A 22,848-nucleotide genomic window follows, 5' to 3' on the forward strand; every position below is an offset into this window, starting at 1 on the left:
CAAATCTGAGGTATAAATGTATTCATTGTTCAACATTAAAATGGTTTATTTTAAGTGCAAAGTTGACATCTAATAATATAATCACTATATTATTACAATACATTTTATCCTTCGGTTGTTGTTTTGTTGTACATTTTTATCCCATCAGGAGCCCCAATTACTATTAGCAACTGTCAACTAAAAACCGGAAGTGTAAAACAGCAAGTAGGGAATTTGCAATGAATTGTGGGATACAAAATTCCGTAGTAAGAAAACGCGAGACTGCTTTAAAATCAATGGAACCGACGGATAACAATTAAACTGCCATAAATTTCTCTTAAGAAAGACTTGCATTGGAATTTTGACACATATCCTCCACAATGGATGCAAGAATAGTCAAGAAAACTCAGGATACTTTGGGGAAAATAATCAAGAAGCCACCACTCACTGAAAAATTGTTGAATAAACCACCGTTCCGATTTTTACATGATATAGTGACTTCGGTGAGTACAGTTCTTTCATACGAAATCTTGTCTTATTGTGTTTTACATATTTATCTGGAAAATTATTGTGAAGTTTATGTCAACATTAATTTGCTTCTGTAAAACAAACACTGACAAAAGGGGGGGGGGGGGGGGGTCATAATGTAATGTACATACATCATTATAACTGATTCAAAAAAAAAAAACTTCTCTAATTAATATTGTTTTATTTTAGGTAATTAAAACCACAGGTTTTATGAATGGACTTTTCAAAGAAGAGGAGTTGAATTCAGAAAATGTAAAGGTCAGTAAACCCACCAAGAAGACTCCCGACAGGTTTACAGGTTCATAATTTTGCAATATTTGGAGTCAAAGACAAAATTCAGTGAATGGTAATTTATTGTGGTAATGATGTAGGTTTGACAGTTGGAGAGCACCTGATTTTTAAAATCAGAAGGCTTTGGTTTGAATAAACTTAGGCCACGATTCGAACTCTGGCTCATTGCATTTTTTCCTTTCATCATGGTCCAATATCATGAAATGATGTCATAATTTTATGCTTTTTTCTCTTTATTCAAGGCTTATATTTAATGGAAAAAAGTATGATTAATACTTATCAAAAGTCAGTTTACATGGTTTGATTTTTTTTAAATTTTTGTACCATAGCGGTGCAAAGCGCCGCTCGTCACTGTGAGCTCTTAAAGCAACGCCTGGGTGAAGAGAAAATTCGGACTTTGCACATTGATTCAAACGATTTTTGTTCCGCAGTTACCTGTGGTCCCATAATGCTTTGCGAACTGTATCTCGCGGCAAACTACGTTCTCGCGATACCCAGAAGTTCCAAAAAGAAATAAACTCAACTTGAATTTAATGTATATATATATAGCAGATAAATAGTAGATTTTAACGTTATTTATTAAAATTAGCGCTGTTCAGACTTCATTTCGGTAATAAAACATTACATACGACGTCATGTGACGTCAGAGTCTAGACGTACCAAATATCAAGTGCGGTTTGAAGAGCCCGATCTAAATTAAAACTGAAGGGTATCTGCGCTCGCCTGAACGGTCGCACCGTCAACATATTATATGAATAGATATGAATATATGATTTTAAATCATTTGATTTATCAGAAGTTCATAAACAAAATTGGGTACCCAATCTGATAAGACCACACATTTACTTTATTAATACCTCCATTTTGTCAGATTAAAGCCATCTAAAGGCCTGTGGTTTATAAATATATCTGTATACAATTAAATTTCTAGAGTTAGTGTTGTTCTTCATGAAACATGTGAAATGGTTTTTCTTTATTTTACAGGATAAAGACAGCAAAATTGCTTTCCTACAGAAGGCTATAGACTTTACATGTAAGTTAAACCTTGTTTTAAGAAGATCTTAAAAGTTAAGCTGGTGCTATTGAGATTTTGTTTTGTTAACGTTTGCCACAGTATTACATACACATACTCTTCAAATGGCAATGGCAGTGCTATAATTGACTGGACAATAAAGATGTAGCAAGTCAACATCAATTAGATGATTTCAATTTTTTTGAAAATGTAATATAAACTGTTCAGTTGTAACTCACTTAAGATGCTTTGAACAGTAATCATGGTAATATTCATGTTTTAAAAAGTAATGAGGTGTGTATAAATGTACCAAAGTACCAGAGAAATAATTATTATCATATGATATACAGTCATGTAAAATGTGAAGAAAAAAAAAACTACCATGTTTCTAAAAAAGAAAAATATTGGGAATGTCCCTTTATTTCTAAAATAACAAACAAAAGTTTAATTTTTACTAAAAATTCATAGATTGCAAGCTTGTACCATTTCTGTAATCACATGTCTCACTATTTACTCGTATACATAACATATGGGAAACAACTGTGTATAGAAATTTAGAGTGGTAATATCATTTGAACAGAAAAATGAAAATGAAGTGGATAGAGGTTCAGAATTTAAAAAAACCAAACACAGTGCATTAATATAGAGAAAATGTGAAATGTGTTTTCTATAAAAAATAAATTGGAGAGAAAATAGGAGTCAAAATGTAGTTATATGTCTTTAAGTTGATCAAGTTTTCCTTCTTATTTCAGCAATGGTTGCAGGGAAGTCCTTATCTGTGAAGCCAGCAAAGATAGTAGCAGGTCATGAACCAGAGAAAACAAATGAGTTTTTACAGACTTTAGCTGCTGCTATAAATAAAGGGGTTAGTGTCAGTGTATCAATAATAATACAATTGTAATAGTATAACCGACCTCTGTATCGAAAATTTAGATATACCAGTCCATGGATATGTTGAAGTGAGGTGGGAAGTCCTTACTGCCTTCTTCTCTAAGTATGTTAATCTCAGTAGGTCCATCAAGTTCAAGATAAAGGGGTTTGCTCTTTATGATTTACATGTTCACATTTCACAATTTATTTTTAATAACTTTATAGTTATACATTAAGTGAACAAGAATGTGTGTGTAATTGCAGACATACATGTAGATATATGAAAAGGTAATCATAGATTGATTTTAAAAGTAATGAAACAAAACCTTATCTATGCGTGTATATATTTAGGAAGTGAAAGAACATCCATTCTCTCTGCATGTGTGAAAAATAACTTTTATAGTGTTCCATCATTTATTTTCCTTTTTACCTGTTTATGTCTATACTAGTATCTGCTTTATTTTTTTACACATATGAAAACATCATTTGGCTTCCAGGATGGCTTCATCCCATTATTTGGTTTATTGCCGAGAATTTATTTGTGCTGTCATGAGATACAATAAAAAGGCATTTAATTGTCATCAGTAAATTTAATGTGTAAAATATAGGGCTGGGACGATACAAATTTTTCTATTTTAATACGTATCACAATATTTGAGCCACGATACAATATGTATCACAAAATGTTTATTTGGTTATGAAATTTTTTTTTTTTTGAATTGAAATGAACAAAACATTTCTTCAAAAATAAGAATAATTTATTCAAAGAAGTATATCTGTTGTAAAACAAATTATTTTACACATGTGGTGTTAATTATTATGTATTTCATATTTATATTCATATATAGCAGATTTATTCTATATATTAAACCCAAAATGTTAAATAAACAAAGAAAAACATAAGTTAGATTATTTTGGGGGATATTTCAATATTTCTTCATACGTATTGATATGCGTATCATCCTTTTACAGAATCGATATTATGATATCAATATTTCGATACATGTATATCATCCCAGCCCTAGTTAAACACTGTGACAGTAATGTCTTAGGAATGCTATCCAAATACTGTTGCATGATTTCTTATACAATCATGTGGTTATATGTATGTCTTTACATAATGAAAGTAACAGAAATACATGCATTTGATAACATGTTGTATTTTGTTTAATACAGTGCAACCTCTAAGTGGCTGTTTAATCATATACATTATTTACATGTACATTTAGTAATTGTATTTGTATCACTATTCTTTGAACATAAGCTATACATTCTGGTAATCTGGTGTCATTAACATAATTTTCTTTAACTATAATTGGGAGAAAATGACATATGTGTCATGGAAAGGAATGAGAAATATGACTTTTGATTTAAGGTTGATAATGATGAGTATGTGGCCAAAATGAACAAAGGAGGAGGGGAACCAAAGGAGGAAAAGAGGGACAAGTCAAAGGAGGGTAGTCGAGAGGAACGCAAAAAAAGAGACTCAGAGGTTTATTGGATTCTCCTTTTCACTGAAATATATTTTTCTCATTTTATCACCTGCCGTTTATATGGCCAGGGCAAATAACAATTTGTTTGTCATGTCCGTCTTCCATCTGTCCATCTTTTATATGAAGAAAGCTTAATTTGGATCTCTCTTTTTGATTAGGATAAAAAAGATAGAGATAAAAGTGCAAGTAGGGAAAAAAGTAGGGAACGACACAGAGACAAAGAAGAAAGACATAAAGATAGAGAAGATCGCCATAGAGACAAGGAGGATCGCCATAGAGATGATGAAGATCGCCATAGAGAAAAGAAAGATCGCCATAGAGACAAAGAGGGACGACACAGGGACAAAGAGGATCGTGACGGAGAGAAGGAGGAGAGACACAAAGATCGGGAGGAGAGACACAGAGAAAGAAAGGAAAGGAGGAAGGTATGTATTCTCTAGAACTGCTCATTGTTTAGATGAGTGTTTACCCTCTCGTAAATATTAAGTGTACATGTTCATGCTCTTAGTCCAATATATAAATGGTAGGTCTCTGCATATTGTGAAAGGAATATGTTAGTATTTAGCAGGAGACTTGGAAACTTTGATGTAATTATCTCCTCATTACTATTTGAGTTATGTGTGTAGGTTGTAGCATTACATTTTATTAGAACATTGTATGAGTTGTGTCTTTTTGTCTTATATCTTAAGACTTTAGGCCTGTAATATTCTGTATGGATATTATTTATGGTGTAATGTGGTTAATTAAACAAAAAATGGTGGTTATACACTAACACAGCTAACATAAGCTCACAGAAATTGGAAATCCTGTCAGTTTTTATTGTATAGTAATACCTGTCACTTTATTACAATGATGCTATTAACTGTCCTGATAAAACAGGCACAGAATGAATCTTTGGAGAACATAGGAGCCGCTAGACTGGATTCTGATACCAGTACTGCCTCAGACATAGATCTGTTTGATGGATTGTCTCAAAATGAGGCTACAGAACAAGACACAGAATCTCCACCACTAAATTATGAATTACAGAATAATGCTAATCTGTCAAAACTCAATAGACCAGGGGCTGCAAGGCCTAGAGCTTCAAGACAAAGAGAGTTAAGGGAGGCATCTGAGAGTTATCCCCCAAAGGAGGAAATAAGGATGGCTGTCTCTGAAAGTGAGCAGAGCACACCATCAAGTAGTGAACAGTCAATCGCTGGTGAAGTAAACATTGAGAGGAATAGGATGACAGGAACAAAGAGTCGCATGGCAGTTCGTCAACAGAGTGATGGAGTAGATCCTCATCAAGGTGGAACAAAGAGTAGAGCAGCAAGAAGACCTGCTGAAATAGTAAATGGTGACCAACAGGTTCATTTCGGTTCAAAGATAAAAGGTCAAAGAACAGGAATAATGGTACAGGTTGAGAAAAATACAAGATTTGACCCAAGCCAGACTAGGGTCAAGGATGAGGTTGGGGGGTCAGTAGTGCAGGAGAAACAAGCAGACGGTTTAGAACAATACAACAGACAACCTAAGGAGAGTGCAGCAGTCCAACTTCTTCAGAGCACAGAAAAATCAGAGCAAGAGCAGAGTGTAGTCATCACAAAGGGTAGAAGAGAAGGAAAACATACAGGCAAAAATGTTACCAAAGAAGATTCACTGAGAGACAGAAAGAGTAGTAAAAGAGGGAGTCCTGAACAGGAGTCACCTAAATTCATCCCCAAGAAACACTCTAGAATTGCATTTGATCAGGGATATATGGAGAAAAAAATTAGAGAAAAGAAAAGGCAAGGTTCCATGTATAGCATTCAGAGAGACTGGAAAAAGGCTGAAAGAGCTATGCATAGCCGTGAGGTTGATAGAAGGAGATGGACTTCTAGAAAAGAGCTTGATAGGGAGAAAGATTATGTAACAGTTGATATTTCTGAAGATTTCATTTGTCATTGTTCACCAGTTAATTTATTTGGAATTTATGTGTTACCAAATTTGAGTTTTCAGATTTTCATGCAGTTGTTCTTTGATTCTTCGCATAATTGATTCCGTGTTTTATTGTTTTGGGTATAAGTTTTACTTTGGATGTTTTTAGGTTTGTGTTTTGTATACATTTGTTTATTATGATATTGTTTATATTTGCAATTTAAAGGATATGTGAAAACGTGCAATTATTTTAAGGAACAACATAATTTGGAAGAAAGGATAGAAATTTTATATAATGTTTATATTTATAATGGAAATTTAAACATTTGCTGAACTACAATCTTAATTTTGGGTATCATTTTGATAAAAGAATATTTTCATACATTCTATTTCGGTGAAATATCACATGAACTCATATCTTTAATTATCAATTTTCTATTTTTTTAGCACCAAGATGAAGAAAGTAAAGAGAATGACCCTTCACAAATGAATGGAGAGAAAGAGGTACTTGTTTACTCAGCTGATTTTTATGGCATCAATCAAAGGTTAAAAGCCATGCTAGGATCATAGCTGGCGTTATGCATCCAAACGTGTCAGTCGATGCATCCACAAAAGAAAATACATGTAGAATATGAATTTGTTTTGAAAATGGTCACAATGAATAACTAAAAATCAAACTGCATCAAGTATACCTACAGTCGATTCTGTTACGGAACCCAGATGTTGTGTTAATTCTAACAAAAGAAAGAGTTGGGACCTTACTGATAGTTGCTGCAGATTAATTTCTACTGGTAAATAGCGATGCATCCAATTACACGAATCATTGGTTTTTGGTAGGAAAACCAATTAAAAAGAAAATAAACAATAAAGCGGTAGAATAATCACAAAACTACATTAATGGGCAAACAAGAATGTTAGAGACATTGACATTAAAGTTCAATCTTTACCCTTACAATTTTCACTACCAGTAAATTTTATCATTAACATCAAAGAGTTGAGCTCCATTAGTATATCGTATAACTGTATAGCATGCCCAATCATAACTCAGTTGTACTGATTTATATTAAAGTTTTTCTATGTGACAAACAGAAAAATACTTTCCTAATTGTACAGTATGTCATGAATATATTGTGTGTATTAAAAACTTCACACACTTGTTTTCTCATTGTACATGTACATTGTATTTAAGTAGATTCTTTTAGGGAGTTAACAAATACATGAACATGTAAGAACTGTTTAGTAATACATTTATTAGAAAGATAAAAATCATATAAGTTATTTAAAATTAACAATTTAACTATGTATATGTTAGGAGAGTCCTACCAAGTTAGCCCGCCCTTCCTCTGCCAAAGGGTCCAGGAGAAGACGTGAAGGTCAGTGTTATTTACCATCAGATCCATGCTTACAAGTTTGGCCTTGATCAAGCAATAATTAAATAACTGTGTGATTCATTAATTCCTTAAAATTTCCTTTTTTTATTACCACAAAAAACCTACATTTTATAAAAAGTCTATTAACTAACATCATAGATATAGTACTGAAAATTTGAAGAAAAAAGGAGAAAACTGAATGCTTTTTGATATTTCTGAAATATTTAAAAATCAAAGACAAGAAATTGAATTTTCTGAGTATCTGGCTGCACTGCTATGACACTTAGTGGCCACCCTGTTTAGTCTGCATCGTGATTCACCTGATTTTATTTATATTAGATGTTCACTTTCTTCTTCTCGTGCTAATTGTGGCATGTTTATTTACTGCCCACTTTCAGGACGCCGACACTCGAGTGATGAAGGTAGGCGTATATCACCAGTACTTATGTACTATAATCACTGGTGTTTCTCTAGTGTTTAGTGCACCTTCTTTGCTGTGGATAGGTGTCTCATAGTTTACATGTATAATCTAGTTCTGTCTGACTATAATCAAGACCTACATACTGTGTAATTTTCTATATGTACTCGCTACAGTCTACATGTACACATACATTCTTGCTTTGTAGAAATAATACACATAGGCAGAATATATTTTCAAAGATAAAAGAAATGCATTGTTTTCAATTTTCACTGTAATGAAGTACTGTGGATTGGTGAATAAAAAGCTCCTGTCTAATACTGTTGTAGAACAGGTTTATTATATATATATTTAAAGTATGAAAATGTTTTGATTATCATAAGTATAGAAATTAGTCCATAGATAGAATTGTATTAAAAGAAAACACCATTACCATAAATAGAGCTAAACATTTTGATATGTGAAATTTGTAATCTGTAGGGTCTTTGTTTGTAGATACCTAAACACTGTGGTAGAGTATATATACAACACAAGGTATAATTGTTACTTAGTACAGTCCTAAGTAAATCTCAGTCCTCTCCTGAAAGTAATGATGTCTGATCATTATATTTATATATAAACACAATCATTATGTACTGGTTAAAATGTATCAAGCTAGGTATCTTAACAGTTGGAAACGATCATTCAAAACATTGGTCATGTTAATTAGTTATCACACCTATAAGTAAGGTCAATAAGTCAAGCTTATTGGTCATATATATATATTATTATAACAGTAACTTGATCCGAAGAGCCGTATCACGTCAAGTTGACAGGCGCGGATCATCAGATCAAACGAGACGCGAAGCGTCGAGTTTGATGTGATGATCTGCGCCTGTCAACGAGACGTGATACGGCTCTTCGGATCAAGTTACCGTTATAATGATAAATTTATTATATACCCCTTAACAACTAGCAAAATATGATAAAAGAAAAAAACTTTTTGGATCAATTACATAACTTTTATCCATTAAACAAACCATTTTGTTAAGGAACTTTTTGATGCGCGAGAATAAAAACGTTATTTATCTGTGTACTACGTCATCAGTTTCAGAGAGGGGTGATATGGATTCAGAAAACCACAGTGTGGTGATCCGGAACGTCGGATCACATCGTCTCGTGATTGCGTAAATTCAACAGTAAAACTGAGTGATAAACAGTTGGGTATATAATAAGATATTATCCCTCATTACACACTGTATGTATCAATTTATCAACCACAGATATTGTATCAAACTTTTAATCACTGGTGGTGTCATGTTAATGTGTCTGCCCAAAAAGGAGACATACCTGGCACTGGTTTTGGTACAGTGTGTCTTTTACAAAAATATGTATCAGTCATCTTTCCTGGAGCATTTTTTTGGAATGAATTCAAACTTGAGTATATTTTTCCTAATGATCAAAATGTATACAGTACTGTAGATTCCTAAAAATATGAGAGTAATAAATTTTATAATCAAGTAATATTGCTAGAAGCACCATTTGCTAAATAAAACAACTCACTTTTATAAATATTTTTGAAGGACTGATATATACATGTATGAAAACCCTCTTGGATCAACAGCCTACTTTCAAATTCATGTTCATGATTTGGCATTTATAGGTCATTTTGCAATAGTAAGTACTAAAGTAAAATAGGGATCCTACAGTAATATCAAGGTCATGTCTCCAAGGTCACTGAGCAATGAGATGAGGTATGTGATGACCTTGTTTAGAGGTCATGTCACTTGATCAAGGTCTTGTAGTGATGGCCAGAAATGTGATTGAGGAAGGGGGAAATGTGTCATCATATTTATTTATATCATAGAAAATTTACTGTTAATTAATGTGGATAATTTTGCAAGGGTAATTTTTGCTATTTCTTTTTCTAACCTTCAACTTGGAGATTATTTTTTTCTAAGGAAAACAGATTGATCATAAGTGATATCATGTGATATAGTATATTAAGTAATTCAGATCACAAAATTAGCAAAAAATTATGCCCACCCCATATATTTCCTTATTAAAAGTATAAGTGAGGTATTTAATTAAGCTATTTAATCAAGTTTACATGATTGGTGATCATATTTAGACATTGTGCCTTATGTTCCTAGATACCAGCTGAAATGTTTAAAGCTAACTGTATTTGTTAGGCATTGTTATTCTGTGGTTAGATGTCGCCTGACATGTCTGAAACATCATGGCCAAGTTGAAAAGTTTTTTTGCTTCTTCTTTTTTTTTTTTTTTTGATGCTCTACTAAGACTCCTTGCCACTGGCCACACAATTGTTACAAATAGGAAGGTAGAACCTAAAATTGTTTATTTCATTGTCTGCCAGCTGGGGACAGTGATAAAAATTTTGAGATGTTGGTCAAAATACAAATTTATTAAAAAATAAAATAGAATTTTGAACTCTTTCAATATACAAACTGTATCTTCATTTTTTAAAAAATATGTGTCAAGTGATTGTGTAGAAATTAATTGTTCTTAAAATATACTCCAGACCTTAAGTAAAAATTCCTATCATATAACAGACAGGGAGTATTGGGGAGGGGGTTAAATTTTTTCAATTAAGTGTATAAAAAAATTTTCAGGCTGCCACATTCAAAAACGATACAGCATGCCTGTATATATTTGTATATACTTGTTTTCTTTAATATTTGAAATATTTCATTTCTTTAGGTCAATCTTATTTCACTCTCAAATGGACTTAAATTCTCCCATAGTTTTATTCATTACATCTGATGCATAAGCGATCCTTTTCTGAAGAATGTTGCTTAGACTGTAAGCTGTAGCAGAGACCTAAACAATGTCTCTGGCTATAGCTACCATGGGCAGTTTTTAACTGTGGAAGGAAATTAATTTATATGCAGATACTTTTGTATACGGCTAAATAATTAGCTCACCAACATGTCATTGTGCAACAAAGTCGTTAGCATTTTATTTGTCGTCTGAACGGGTGAAACGTTTTGAATGGCACTCCTATCGATAATTTTTACACTAAACCAAGCTATGATGCTGTGATCTACTTGATTTACCCGCCATGTTTATCTTAAACCGGAAATCTCGATCCCGACTCAAATTCGACGTCGGAAAGAAAAAATCCCATTTTTCTCAATTTTATTTTTTTTCTGAAAATTCAAAAACTTGAGCGGCGGGTTTGTAAACCTAAAAATAAAAAATTCCAGCCTTATTAAACTTGAGGCCATTTCTTATTAATCATTTAAACTCAATAAAAATGTGTTAAAGTAATATTAATACAATCATAAAGATTAATTTCATATTTTTATATCATAAAAACTGATGTGTATAAAATACATTTACCAAATTCTTTCTTGGCATTTCTGAATGGGTTTAGAAGGCTACTAAATTATTGAAGACTGGGTTATACTCTTTTACATAGTAAGATACATACAGATAGAAGTATTAAAACAGGTCTATTACTTTTAATACATTTAAGTATGTATTCTCACAGATAACCTTGATGTTAAAACACAAATAGCAAGGAAGTGGCTTGATTATTAACTTATGTCTTGTCTCTTGTGCATGCCACTGCATGATGCATTAACATATAAAATGTTGCATGCTGATGAGCTACAGCTGTATATGTGAAATGTATACCTGGTATAACTGTGTATTATGCCATGTTATAACCAAAGTTTCAGGCTTAAATTCACTCACTACATGTGCATGTCATTCAACAGAACTTTAAGTACCACAAATCAAGTACTATTTCATATTTAAAAAAAAAAAAAACAAAACAAAAAAAAAAAAAAACAAAGATCTTCTAGTGTTTTTTTGCATAATACAGGCTTATTGAACTTGTGTTGGTGAATATTGGCACGAGTTGGCTGTACAAACTCACAAGCTTGAGAGTGCATTTGTACAGCCAACAAGTGCCGGTGTCATATAATATATTGAACCCCGCAATATTTTGAACCCTGGTTCAAAATATCGCTGCGAAATATTGAACCCCCCCTATAAAATATTGATCCCGGGGTTAAAAATATTATGGCCATAATATTTTGAACCCGGGGTTCAATATATTATAGCCTTATGGCCATAATATTTTGAACCCGGGGTTCAATATATTATAGCCTTGTGGACATAATATTTTGAACCCTGGGTTCATTATATTTTAGCCTTATGGCCATAATATTTTGAACTCCATTACAGACATTCTCTGTTTAAAGCATAGAGGTTCCTAAGATTATGGCCTTGAAATGTTGTACTTCCTAATTTAAATTTTTTTTTTGATAGGGTGGGGTGGAGGTTTAAGATAGGATTTATGGCTGTAAAATGTTGTACCCCCTATTAGACATAGATGTGTTTAGGAGGTTGTTTAAAAATTATTGACCTAAAAATAATTTTTGAATGGTAAGAGGGGGTTAAAGATATGGCAGTGAAATGTTCAACCCCACAACATTTTATAAAGGATAGAAAATATTATGGCTGAGAAGTATTGAACCTCCATTTAAAGGCTACTATGGAAAAGGAAGTGAAAGTATCTAACACCCGTCTCACACACACTTACTTTGATTTAATTGTTAGATCTCAAGGGTTAATGGGTATCTTTATATTAAAATTGTATTTTTTTTTTATATCTGTGCAATACCTAAAGAAGTGAGAGTAAAATAATATAATCAAAATATTGAAGTCTGAAATTGCCATCAGGAAATTAAAAATAATTGTCTTTTACCATCAAACCCCAAATTTTCTACATCAAATAACTAATGGAAAAACAATTATGAAATATTTATTTCTCTGTCTTTCATCCCATAACATATTTAATTTTTTTTATTTATTTTTTTTTTTTGTATAATTTACAATTTGAAAAAAGAAATTTCAAGGAGCAATGTAGTATCTCTCCACTGAGGAGGTAACAGGGATGTAGTACCTGTGTATTGTGTGTACACATGGAGGTGTCATTGGAGGTGAACAATACCAACTGTCTATTGTTTCCCCTTGATGGTTTCTATATTATTCAATACAGTGTTTAGAGAGTGTAAAAAATTGGGTAGCCCAGTTTGAGGGGTGTTTAGCTTACATGGAATATTTGGTGTTATATGAAGGGAGAGAGCAACATTAAACAGAAATGAGTACCTAAGGAAGTCTAATTGGGGAACAATATTTACCAGCCATATTAATTTGAATCCCTCTTATTGACCACTGAAGTAAAAAAAGGGGAGGAGTGTCAGAATTCTGCAACGATAAAATCTTGAACCCCCACCCACCTATTGAAAAATTAAAATGTAAGAGGGAAGGTCAATATTTTAAAGCCATTGTATCTTGAAAACAGTTTCCATGAACCTTTAAGTGGGGTCAATATTTTACAGCCATGATATTTAAAACCCAACTCCTCAAAAGTGTAACAGAAATTCAATAATTTTGCAATCATAATGCCTTGAAATTATTACACTCCCCATGAAAAAAAAACACACACACACACATACAATAGGGTCCTCAATATTTTATGATATCTTTACTGTTCAATCGATATACCCCAACCCCACAATTAACCTTTAGGGTGAGGTTGTTTTTAACAGCCATATTATTTTATTCCCAGATTTTGAGAACTCTTACGGGGTTGAATATTTCACAAACACTATTCTGCTGAACCCCAAATGACAAAAATCCAGAGGGCCATCAATATTTTATGGTCATGATATCTTGAACCCCCTCCCTTTCTAAACAAGCATAATACCATAATACTTTAAAATTCCCTTTCCTAACCACTAAATTGTAATGGGGGACAGTACTTTGCAACTTTAATATTTTGAATCCCCCTCATAAATCAAAATTTTTGGGGAATCAATATTTTATGGTCATAATATATTGAACCCCCTTTTCAACTGAAGAAGACTACCGTATATACTCACCTATAAGTCTGTCCGCCTATAATTCCTTTGCATTTTTTAAGCTTATATTAGAGGGATTGACCCTCTAAAATACCAATCCCAAAAAACTGACTTATAGGCAAGAATATACGGTACATGGGGACACCACTTGTTCTCCCCAAATAAAATAAAAATTGTGGGGGTTAATATTTTGCCACATTAATATCTTGACCCCCCTCCCCCTTTAAATTTAAAAAGGTAGGGGAATCAATATTTTATGGTCATAATATCTCGAACCCCACTCCCTCTTAAATTAAAAGTGTAGGGGACTCAATATTTTATGGTCATAATATCTTGAACCCCCTCCCTCATTAATTAAAAGGATAGGGGGACTCAATATTTTATGTTCATAATATCTTGAACCCCCTCCCTCATTAATTAAAAGGATAGGGGGACTCAATATTCTATGTTCGTAATATCTTGAACCCCCCTCCCTTTTAAATCTAAAGGATAGGGGGACTCAATATTTTATGGTCATAATATCTTGAACCCCCCTTCCTCTTAAATTAAAAGGGAAGGGGACTCAATATTTTATGGTCATAATATCTTGAACCCCCCTCTCTCTTTGATTAAAAGTGTAGAGGGACTCAATATTTTATGATCATAATATCTTGAACCCCCCTCCCTTTTAAATTTAAAGGATAGGGGGACTCAATATTTTATGTTCATAATATCTTGAACCCCCTTTCCTCTTAAATTAAAAGGGAAGGGGACTCAATATTTAATGGTCATAATATCTTGAACCTCCCTCCCTCTTAGATTAAAAGTGTAGGAGGACTCAATATTCTATGTTCGTAATATCTTGAACCCCCCTCCCTTTTAAATCTAAAGGATAGGGGGACTCAATATTTTATGGTCATAATATCTTGAACCCCCCTCTCTCTTTGATTAAAAGTGTAGGGGGACTCAATATTTTTTGGTCATAATATCTTGAACCCCTCTTCCTCTTAAATGAAAAGGGTAGGGGGACTCAATATTTTATGGCCATAATATCTTGAACTCCCTCCCTCTTAAATTAAAAGGGTAGGGGGACTCAATATTTTATGGTCATAATATCTTGAACCCCCCTCCCTTTTAGATTTAAAGGATAGGGGGACTCAATATTTTATGGTCATAATATCTTGAACCCCCTTTCCTCTTAAATTAAAAGGGTAGGGGACTCAATATTTAATGGTCATAATATCTTGAACCTCCCTCCCTCTTAGATTAAAAGTGTAGGAGGACTCAATATTCTATGTTCGTAATATCTTGAACCCCCCTCCCTTTTAAATCTAAAGGATAGGGGGACTCAATATTTTATGGTCATAATATCTTGAACCCCCCTTCCTCTTAAATTAAAAGGGAAGGGGACTCAATATTTTATGGTCATAATATCTTGAACCCCCCTCTCTCTTTGATTAAAAGTGTAGAGGGACTCAATATTTTATGATCATAATATCTTGAACCCCCTCCCTTTTAAATTTAAAGGATAGGGGGACTCAATATTTTATGGTCATAATATCTTGAACCCCCTTTCCTCTTAAATTAAAAGGGAAGGGGACTCAATATTTAATGGTCATAATATCTTGAACCTCCCTCCCTCTTAGATTAAAAGTGTAGGAGGACTCAATATTTTATGGTCATAATATCTTGAACCCCCCTCTCTCTTTGATTAAAAGTGTAGAAGGACTCAATATTTTATGGTCATAATATCTTGAACCCCCTCCCTCTTAAATTAAAAGTGTAGGGGGACTCAATATTTTATGGTCATAATATCTTGAACCCCTCTTCCTCTTAAATTAAAAGGGTAGGGGGACTCAATATTTTATGATCATAATATCTTGAACCCCCTCCCTATTAAATTTAAAGGATAGGGGGACTCAATATTTTATGGTCATAATATCTTGAACCCCCCTTCCTCTTAAATTAAAAGGGTAGGGGACAATATTTTATAGTCATAATATCTTGAACCCCCTCCCTCTTAAATTAAAAGGGTAGGGGGACTCAATATTTTATGGTCATAATATCTTGAACCCACCGGGTTCAATATTTTATAAGGGGGTTCATTATATCGCAGCGAAAATATGAACCCGGGTTCAAAATATTATGCGATATATTGCACCCGGGTTCAATATATCGCGGTTACAAAATATTATGCTACACCGGTATTCACCAATATGAGTTCAATTACCCCTTTGTGTATTATATAGCTAAAACTTCTCCCATTGATCTATATTAATTGTTTCAATTAACTCGTAATTAATGAGAATTTTTCATTATCGGTATTTGATTAAAGCTGTGCAATACCAGCATCTGTCCTGTAAGCGTTCAATATAACATCATTCCAAATACCCTACCAAGCATTATGATTTGCTTATTCGTGTTTTTATTGAAGCTAATGGGTACTAAATTATTAATTAATAATTTCTTACACTATTTATTAGCTATATAATAAGATAGTATATCTTATTGTTTAATTTCACAAGGAAATTGGGGCATTATTATATTAGTTGTATTCTTTTACAGAAGATGAACCTCCAAAGACAATGCAGGCCTCAGAAGCTGGAGATGATAATCTACCTCCCCAAGTCTCTGCCTCGTAAGATACTGTAGTGTTACAATAGTGAGGAGATGATAATCTACCTCCTCAAGTCTCTGCCTCGTAAGACACTGTAATGTTACAATAGTGAGGAGATGATAATCTACCTCCCCAAGTCTCTACCTCATAAGATACTGTAATGTTACAATAGTTAGGAAATGATAATCTACCTCCCCAAGTCTCTGCCTCATAAGATACTGTAATGTTACAATAATCTATCTCCCCAAGTCTCTGCCTCATAAGATACTGTAATGTTACAATAATCTATCTTCCCAAGTCTCTGCCTCATAAGATACTGTAATGTTACAATAGTGAGGAAATGATAATCCACCTCCCCAAGTCTCTGCCTCATAAGATACTGTAATGTAACAGTAGTGAGGAAATGATAATCCACCTCCTCAAGTCTCTGCCTCATAAGATACTGTAATGTTACAGTAGTGAGGAAATGATAATCCACCTCCCCAAGTCTCTGCCTCATAAGATATTTAATGTTACAACAGTGTAGATTGATAATCTACCCCCAAGTCTCTGCCTCTTAAGATACTACAATGTTACAATTGTGTAGAAATGATAATCTACCTCCCCAAGTCTCTGCCTCGTAAGCTAAGACACTGTAACACTCTAATTTACTAAAGTAAGGAAATATAATGTAAATTCCCTAAGTTGTCACCGACCTTAAGTCATCTGAAATGTCATAAGAATTTTCCTTCTTGTTCAGTCAAACCAATTTTTAGAGCCTGGAATTTGAAACAATGTTTGACCTACTTAGATGAGTAAGGCCCAACAAAAAAATCATGAAAATATGACATTTTGATACAGTATTTGGCAAAAAACTCACTGGAAGCAAAAAAGATGAAAGGGGCATAAAACACTTACATGTGTGTACTACCTATTAAAGAAAGTGGGTGAAAGAGTTGCACATAAAGAAAAGGACAAATTTGTGTCATCAGATATAAGTAGCCCTGACATGCTATCACTTAGCCATGCAAATAAGCATTATTCTAAGCTTATATGTATTCTTTGAATCAATTCTTATACATTTCTGAAGTTAGTATTTAAAGTAAGGATGGATTCTCAAATCAACTTGTCTCAAAATTCAGACCCCCCCTCCCCCCCCCCCCCCCTTTTCCCTGATTTTGTTTAATGTGCAATTTTATACATATTTTAAAATAATTTACCACTTTGCTTTGTTGTCTAGGAAATAGATTTACTTTTGATTATGAAAGCAACATCATTCTTAAGATACGTGTGAATGTCTGGGGTATTTATTTTTGTAGAAGATCCCTGGCTCGTCCAAGTAGTGCTCGCCCAGCTCCACCAAGGAGGAAACAAGAAGTCATGGAAAATGAACCAGCAATGAGGTACTCAGGTTCTTACAGACTTAAATGAATTTCTATTGTACATTTACATGCATATTAGCAAGATAGTCTTCTTTTTTAAAAAAAGATAGAGCAAAAGCAAGCATTTTGACTAAATTCCTCCCTGTCTTTTTCTTTACCATCAAAATCATGTTGAACTAAGATAAAATTAGGTACTAGAGAGTAACAGTGTTTGTTTCTGTGTAGACTGGGCAGTGGTAAGCCTAGCAATGTGATTGTGGATGGAGGACGGGACTCTGATGAGGACGAGGATGAGACTTTTATGGTGGAGGAGACAGCAGCTCCTCAGGAGCAGGAACAGGTGAGGTCCCAGCAGAGCAGATAATTAACGGAAGCCTGACAGAAACTGTATGAAGAATATTAATTATGTGAACTGTTTGTCAGCTTGTGAATGTAAAGAGTTAGAACATGAAGTGTAATTTACAGGCCCCTCCCCCACAACAGGAGGAGGATGAGGACGAGGATCATGGAGGACTTGTCAAGAAAATGTTAGAAACAAAGAAAGAATTGGAGTCCGGAAGTCAAGTCAAAAAAACAGAAATTGTGAGTTTTTTTTAATTGTTTGGCAGTTCTCATGTTTGTGTACTACAAAAAATTGATGCCCAGAAAAATTTATATTGCTTTGTCTCCATCTTCAGCAGAGTTACATAACTGTATTCATTAATGAATATTAATTAAATGAAATAATTTATATTAGCAAATGAAATTTCAAAGTTTTTTGTACCAGGTATTTTTTATTTATACATAAATGTAGAATTATAGCTAATTGGATTTAAGCTCCACAGAAATTCCCAAAGAAGATTTATTAAAATTACCATGTACATCGTAGACTTCATCATTTAATTTCAGGAAAGACCAAAGATCACTGATGCCCAGCGAATGAAACAACGACAACAGGTGCAGAAGGAAATTGACAAGTTACGAGTCAGCATCCAGACCCTGACTCGCAGTGCTAACCCCCTGGGTAAAGTGATGGATTATGTACAGGAAGATCTGGACTCTATGCAGAAAGAGTTGCAGAGATGGAAACAAGAGAACAAAGAGCATTCAATGGAGCTGAAGAGAGAAAGGAGGTACTCTCATAGTTAAAGTTTAAAGTTGTAGAGATATCTCATTGAGGAGGTACTGTCAGGTGTACAATGGTAGTGATATGTCCTAGGAAAGGTACTCTTACATTAATTTGGTAGAGATATCTCTGACAGGTGTATTGTCTATGTCACAGTAGTAAAAATATCTCCTAGAGGAGGTACTGTCAGGTTTACAGTGGTAGTAATGTGTCCTAGAAGAGGTACTGTACAATGGCAGATCTATCTGTGAAAGATGGTATTGTCCCTATTACTAAAGTGGTAGAGATATTGCATAGAGTATATACTGTCAGGGTTACGATAGAAGAGATATCTCTAAAGGAGACACTGTCTGTCTTACAGTAGAAGGGATATCTCCTTGAATAGGTACTTTCTGTTTTACAATGGTAGAGATATCTCCAAAAGGAGGTACTGGTACAGAAATAGATAAATTTCCTACAGGAGAAACTGTCTTTGTAATAATTGTAGAGATATCTTGTAAAGTAAGTACTCTCTGTGTTACATTGTAGAGATATCTCCTAGAGGAGGCACTGTCATGTTAACAGGATATCTCCTTGAGTAAGTTCTGTCAGGATTAGTGATTCAGATATCTCCAAGAGGAGATACTCCCATGGTTAAAGTGGTAGAGATACATGATCCCTGGCGGTAGGGTGTGGTCATAATAGGGGTCAAAGTTTTACCTAGGAATAATCTGCTGATAAAGTACAGCAGGGGCCATAGTGACTCGGGTGAGCCATGTGGAACCTGGACCTCTTGTCATGTCTTGTAATGGAGAAATATTCAAAGCTCATCCTGTATCTCATTGAGGAGGCACTGTCTGTTTACAGATGTAGATACATCTCCTTGAGGTTACAGTGGTAGAGATATCTTATAAGGGAGGTTTACATTAAAAGAGATATCATTTTATAGAGGCACTGTTGGTTAACAGTGGTAGAGATACGTCCTAAAAGAAGTACTATCATGTGATATCTCATAAGGGAGGTAATGTCAGGATTTCAATGATAAAGCTGTCTTCTTATGAGGAGGTACTTTCTGTGTTACAGTGATAGAGATAACTCTTTGAGGAGGAACTCTCAGGTTTTCAGTAGTAAAGATATCTCCTTACAGAGGTACTGTCATGTTTACAGCAAAAGAGATATCAAAAGAAAGGCAGAGTTGTGTACTGTTAATTCTTTATTCATCCCAGATTTTGATTTCGAGATACGGCCAAAAATTTGTTTTGGGGCTTTGCTCAATTTTTAATTTTTCATATCTCATATTAATGCTTTAGAAATGATATAGATTCACTTGTATATGATTCAAGCTGACAAAACAGATAATAAGTAACAATTTATATATATATTTATATATATCTAAAAGTTATCAAATATACATTAGAAAATTAAGCCAAGGTATAACCATCACAAAAATTACTGATGAGAAGCTAAAATTATGGACAGAAACCATTTACATTACTAACACTGCAGGATGGAGTTAACACCTCTGTAATAGAGGTGCTGTCAGGTTAACAGTGGTAGAAAGATCTTGTAAGGAGATAATTTTAGATTGTTTTACAGTGATAAAGATACCGTCTAAAGGAGGTACTCTTTGTGTTTCAGTGATAGAGATATCTCTTAGAGAAGGTACTGGATTTGTTACACTTATAGAGATACCACCTAGTTTAATTGTTTTTGTTGTAGGAAGCAGAAATGAAGTTATTTCACACCTTAATATTTTTTTTTTTGAAATCTGATTCCTTCGTTGTTATATATTTGTATCTGTAAAGAATGTTTATACACGTAGAAATAAAATCTCAATTGCATTGAAAAAAGGTCGATCCTGATAAAGATCATATTAGTGCAATATAAACTGATTTAATTTTTTCCCCTTACAGTATCACAGATAAAGCTATAGAACCTCTAAGGGCCCAACTTACAGAAGTAGATCAGGCTATTAAGGATCAGCTGGATCTCATTGCTGCTGTAAAATCCAATATCATCCGAAACGACCAGAAAATCGACAAAATGCTCCGAAGTATAGCCAAATCCTGATCAACCTCAGATTTGTTGAGTTATAGAACATTAAGCATTGTTTGGCAATTTATTGTAAATTCAAACTGTGCTAGAGGGACCAAGATACATGTATAAGAGTATAATGATGCGTGTATGTGATGCTAGGAGCACATGAGGTCTGTATAAGTGTGGAATAGCATTAACATTTCAGGGTTTATAGTTGAGATAGGTTAGTGATTGGTATTATATTTAGAATGCTTTGGTCACTGCCTGTTTGGCCTGAATGTTTACTAATTTGTATGGATGAGAAAATGTTATTTATGTGCAAGAGAGTGTGGTATGTTTGAGTCAGATCCTCTTTATAGCTGTTACAAAAAAAGTTAAGAATTCCACTTTTATTTAATTTTTTCTTTACTTACCAGTATGTATTGTTCTTCAACAACATAAATCCTTGTCACTTAGCATGTATTTTTCTTGAGGCACTGTTTTTATGGCAGTATAAATAGATCTGATTAAGGTAGGTATAATTTGGTTGTGTAGTTTTAATACTCGACATTGTGATGGTACGCAGTGTTTATTCACAATCGGAGTAAATTAAATATTTTACATTGAAAATTCTTTGTCCTAGTAAATAGACAGAAAATATACAATACATATTGTTTGTACCAGTAAATAGATCTGAAAAATTATGAATGAAATATTAGTACAATATATATGCTATTAGATATAGATCTAAGTACACATTATATTTTCTTATGATCTTATTTCCTCACATATTTACCTTGATTTTCTTCCTCACAGATGTGCTAGGTGCTGTGAATAGTTAAGATATTACATGTAACAGTGGGTAAACAAGACATATCATGTTATCTTTCTTATCTGTGTTTATACATCTTTTACTTCAGCATTATGACACTGTTTATTTTAAATACTGTTGAGATACTATTGGTTGCTGCATTTTCTGACATTGTGTAAAAGTGTGTCAAGTTTTATCTTAAATACATTTAAGTGCAAGTTTCTTTTCATAATTTTTTTCTTAAATTCAATTCTTTTGGGTGTTTGTCTTATTTATGTTGTTTCAATTTACTTAAGTGAGGATATGAAGGGAAAAAATATCCATAGTTTAATGCACAGCTATTGAGACACAAAGCAATTCCTTGTTAAGCTTTGCATTCTCATTGAATATTTTTTTATTTACATTTAGATCCTGCTAATTTATACCAGGATTATACAGAATATTTCTTTCAGCGTAAGCGTTTTGATTTTTTTTTATGTTTACATTTAGTAGAAATATTAGATCTATGTCTTGTCACAAATTAATGTATACTGACGTGTTGAAGTGTTGTGCTACATGTATAAAAAGATAATTATTACATTGTTAGATATTTAAAAGATGTTGGAGTTTGTAAAACATTTCCGTCCATTTTTAAAGACTTGTTTTTGGTCATGAAATTGAATAAAATGTTTAAGACAAGTATTTATTGTTTCTTTTTGTTTGTTTGTTTGTGTGTTTGTGTGTGTGGAAAGGGGAGGGGGTATTTGGTGTTTTAAAAGCCAAAACAAAGAGTTTTTGCACAACTTTACCAAAAGTTTATTAAATCCAAAAGATTAATTTATTCATTGGTAATATAATTTCTTAAGGAAAGTACAAAGTTTGCCTAAATCGGAAAAGTACAAAAAATTACGTACTCAATTACAAAAAACTGGAGTCTAAGCTTAGAACCTTTATGAACATTTATACCTTTTACATATATGTATTAATTAGGATGAAATTTCATTTAAGATTGGAATTCCGTGACCTGTGAGTCTAATGAAGGTTATATCGATAATCAGGAAGTCTTATGACGTCACATTTTGTCGTCGTGTACATTTTGTCGTTTTGTACATATTGTCGTCCTGTACATTTCGTCGTTTTGTACATATTGTCGTCCTGAACATTTTGTTGTCTGGTACATATTTTCGTCCTGTACATATTGTCGTCTTGCGCATTTATGTACGACAACATGTGTAAGGCACATTTTATCGCCCATTTTGCAGTGG

General features: G+C 33.4%; 1 protein-coding gene across 2 annotated transcripts; it reads left to right on the plus strand.

Moving 5' to 3' along the window:
* Positions 1–213: 213 nt before the first annotated feature.
* LOC133191142 (TRAF3-interacting protein 1-like) lies at positions 214–22,285 on the plus strand. 2 transcript variants are annotated; one of them, XM_061326851.1, is made up of 15 exons: positions 214–482; positions 697–765; positions 1,783–1,831; positions 2,563–2,675; positions 4,056–4,172; positions 4,332–4,598; positions 5,053–6,063; positions 6,520–6,576; positions 7,385–7,445; positions 16,281–16,353; positions 17,631–17,714; positions 17,919–18,033; positions 18,159–18,275; positions 18,582–18,805; positions 20,691–22,285. In XM_061326851.1, the coding sequence occupies exons 1-15, from the start codon at positions 360–362 to the stop codon at positions 20,845–20,847; spliced, it is 2,637 nt and encodes an 878-aa protein (XP_061182835.1). In that variant the 5' UTR covers positions 214–359; the 3' UTR covers positions 20,848–22,285. The 2 variants fall into 2 exon arrangements, with proteins under 2 accessions (XP_061182835.1, XP_061182834.1); XM_061326850.1 differs by lacking the exon at positions 5,053–6,063 and adding an exon at positions 7,841–7,864.
* Positions 22,286–22,848: the final 563 nt, after the last annotated feature.

This window comes from Saccostrea echinata, unplaced genomic scaffold (genome assembly GCF_033153115.1).
Source record: "Saccostrea echinata isolate AGI-Se365-2 ecotype Australia unplaced genomic scaffold, CSIRO_AGI_Sech_v1 ptg000023l, whole genome shotgun sequence".
Classification (NCBI taxonomy): Eukaryota; Metazoa; Mollusca; class Bivalvia; order Ostreida; family Ostreidae; genus Saccostrea; species Saccostrea echinata.

What these genes read in the sequence shown, in the direction of transcription:
- LOC133191142 (XM_061326851.1), top strand. Translation starts at nt 360, where the DNA reads ATGGATGCAAGAATAGTCAAGAAAACTCAGGATACTTTGGGGAAAATA. An exon ending in GCAAAAAAAGAGACTCAGAG is followed by an intron (nt 4,173 to 4,331) that starts GTTTATTGGATT and finishes CTTTTTGATTAG; the next exon opens with GATAAAAAAGATAGAGATAA. An exon ending in AAGTCAAAAAAACAGAAATT is followed by an intron (nt 18,276 to 18,581) that starts GTGAGTTTTTTT and finishes ATTTAATTTCAG; the next exon opens with GAAAGACCAAAGATCACTGA.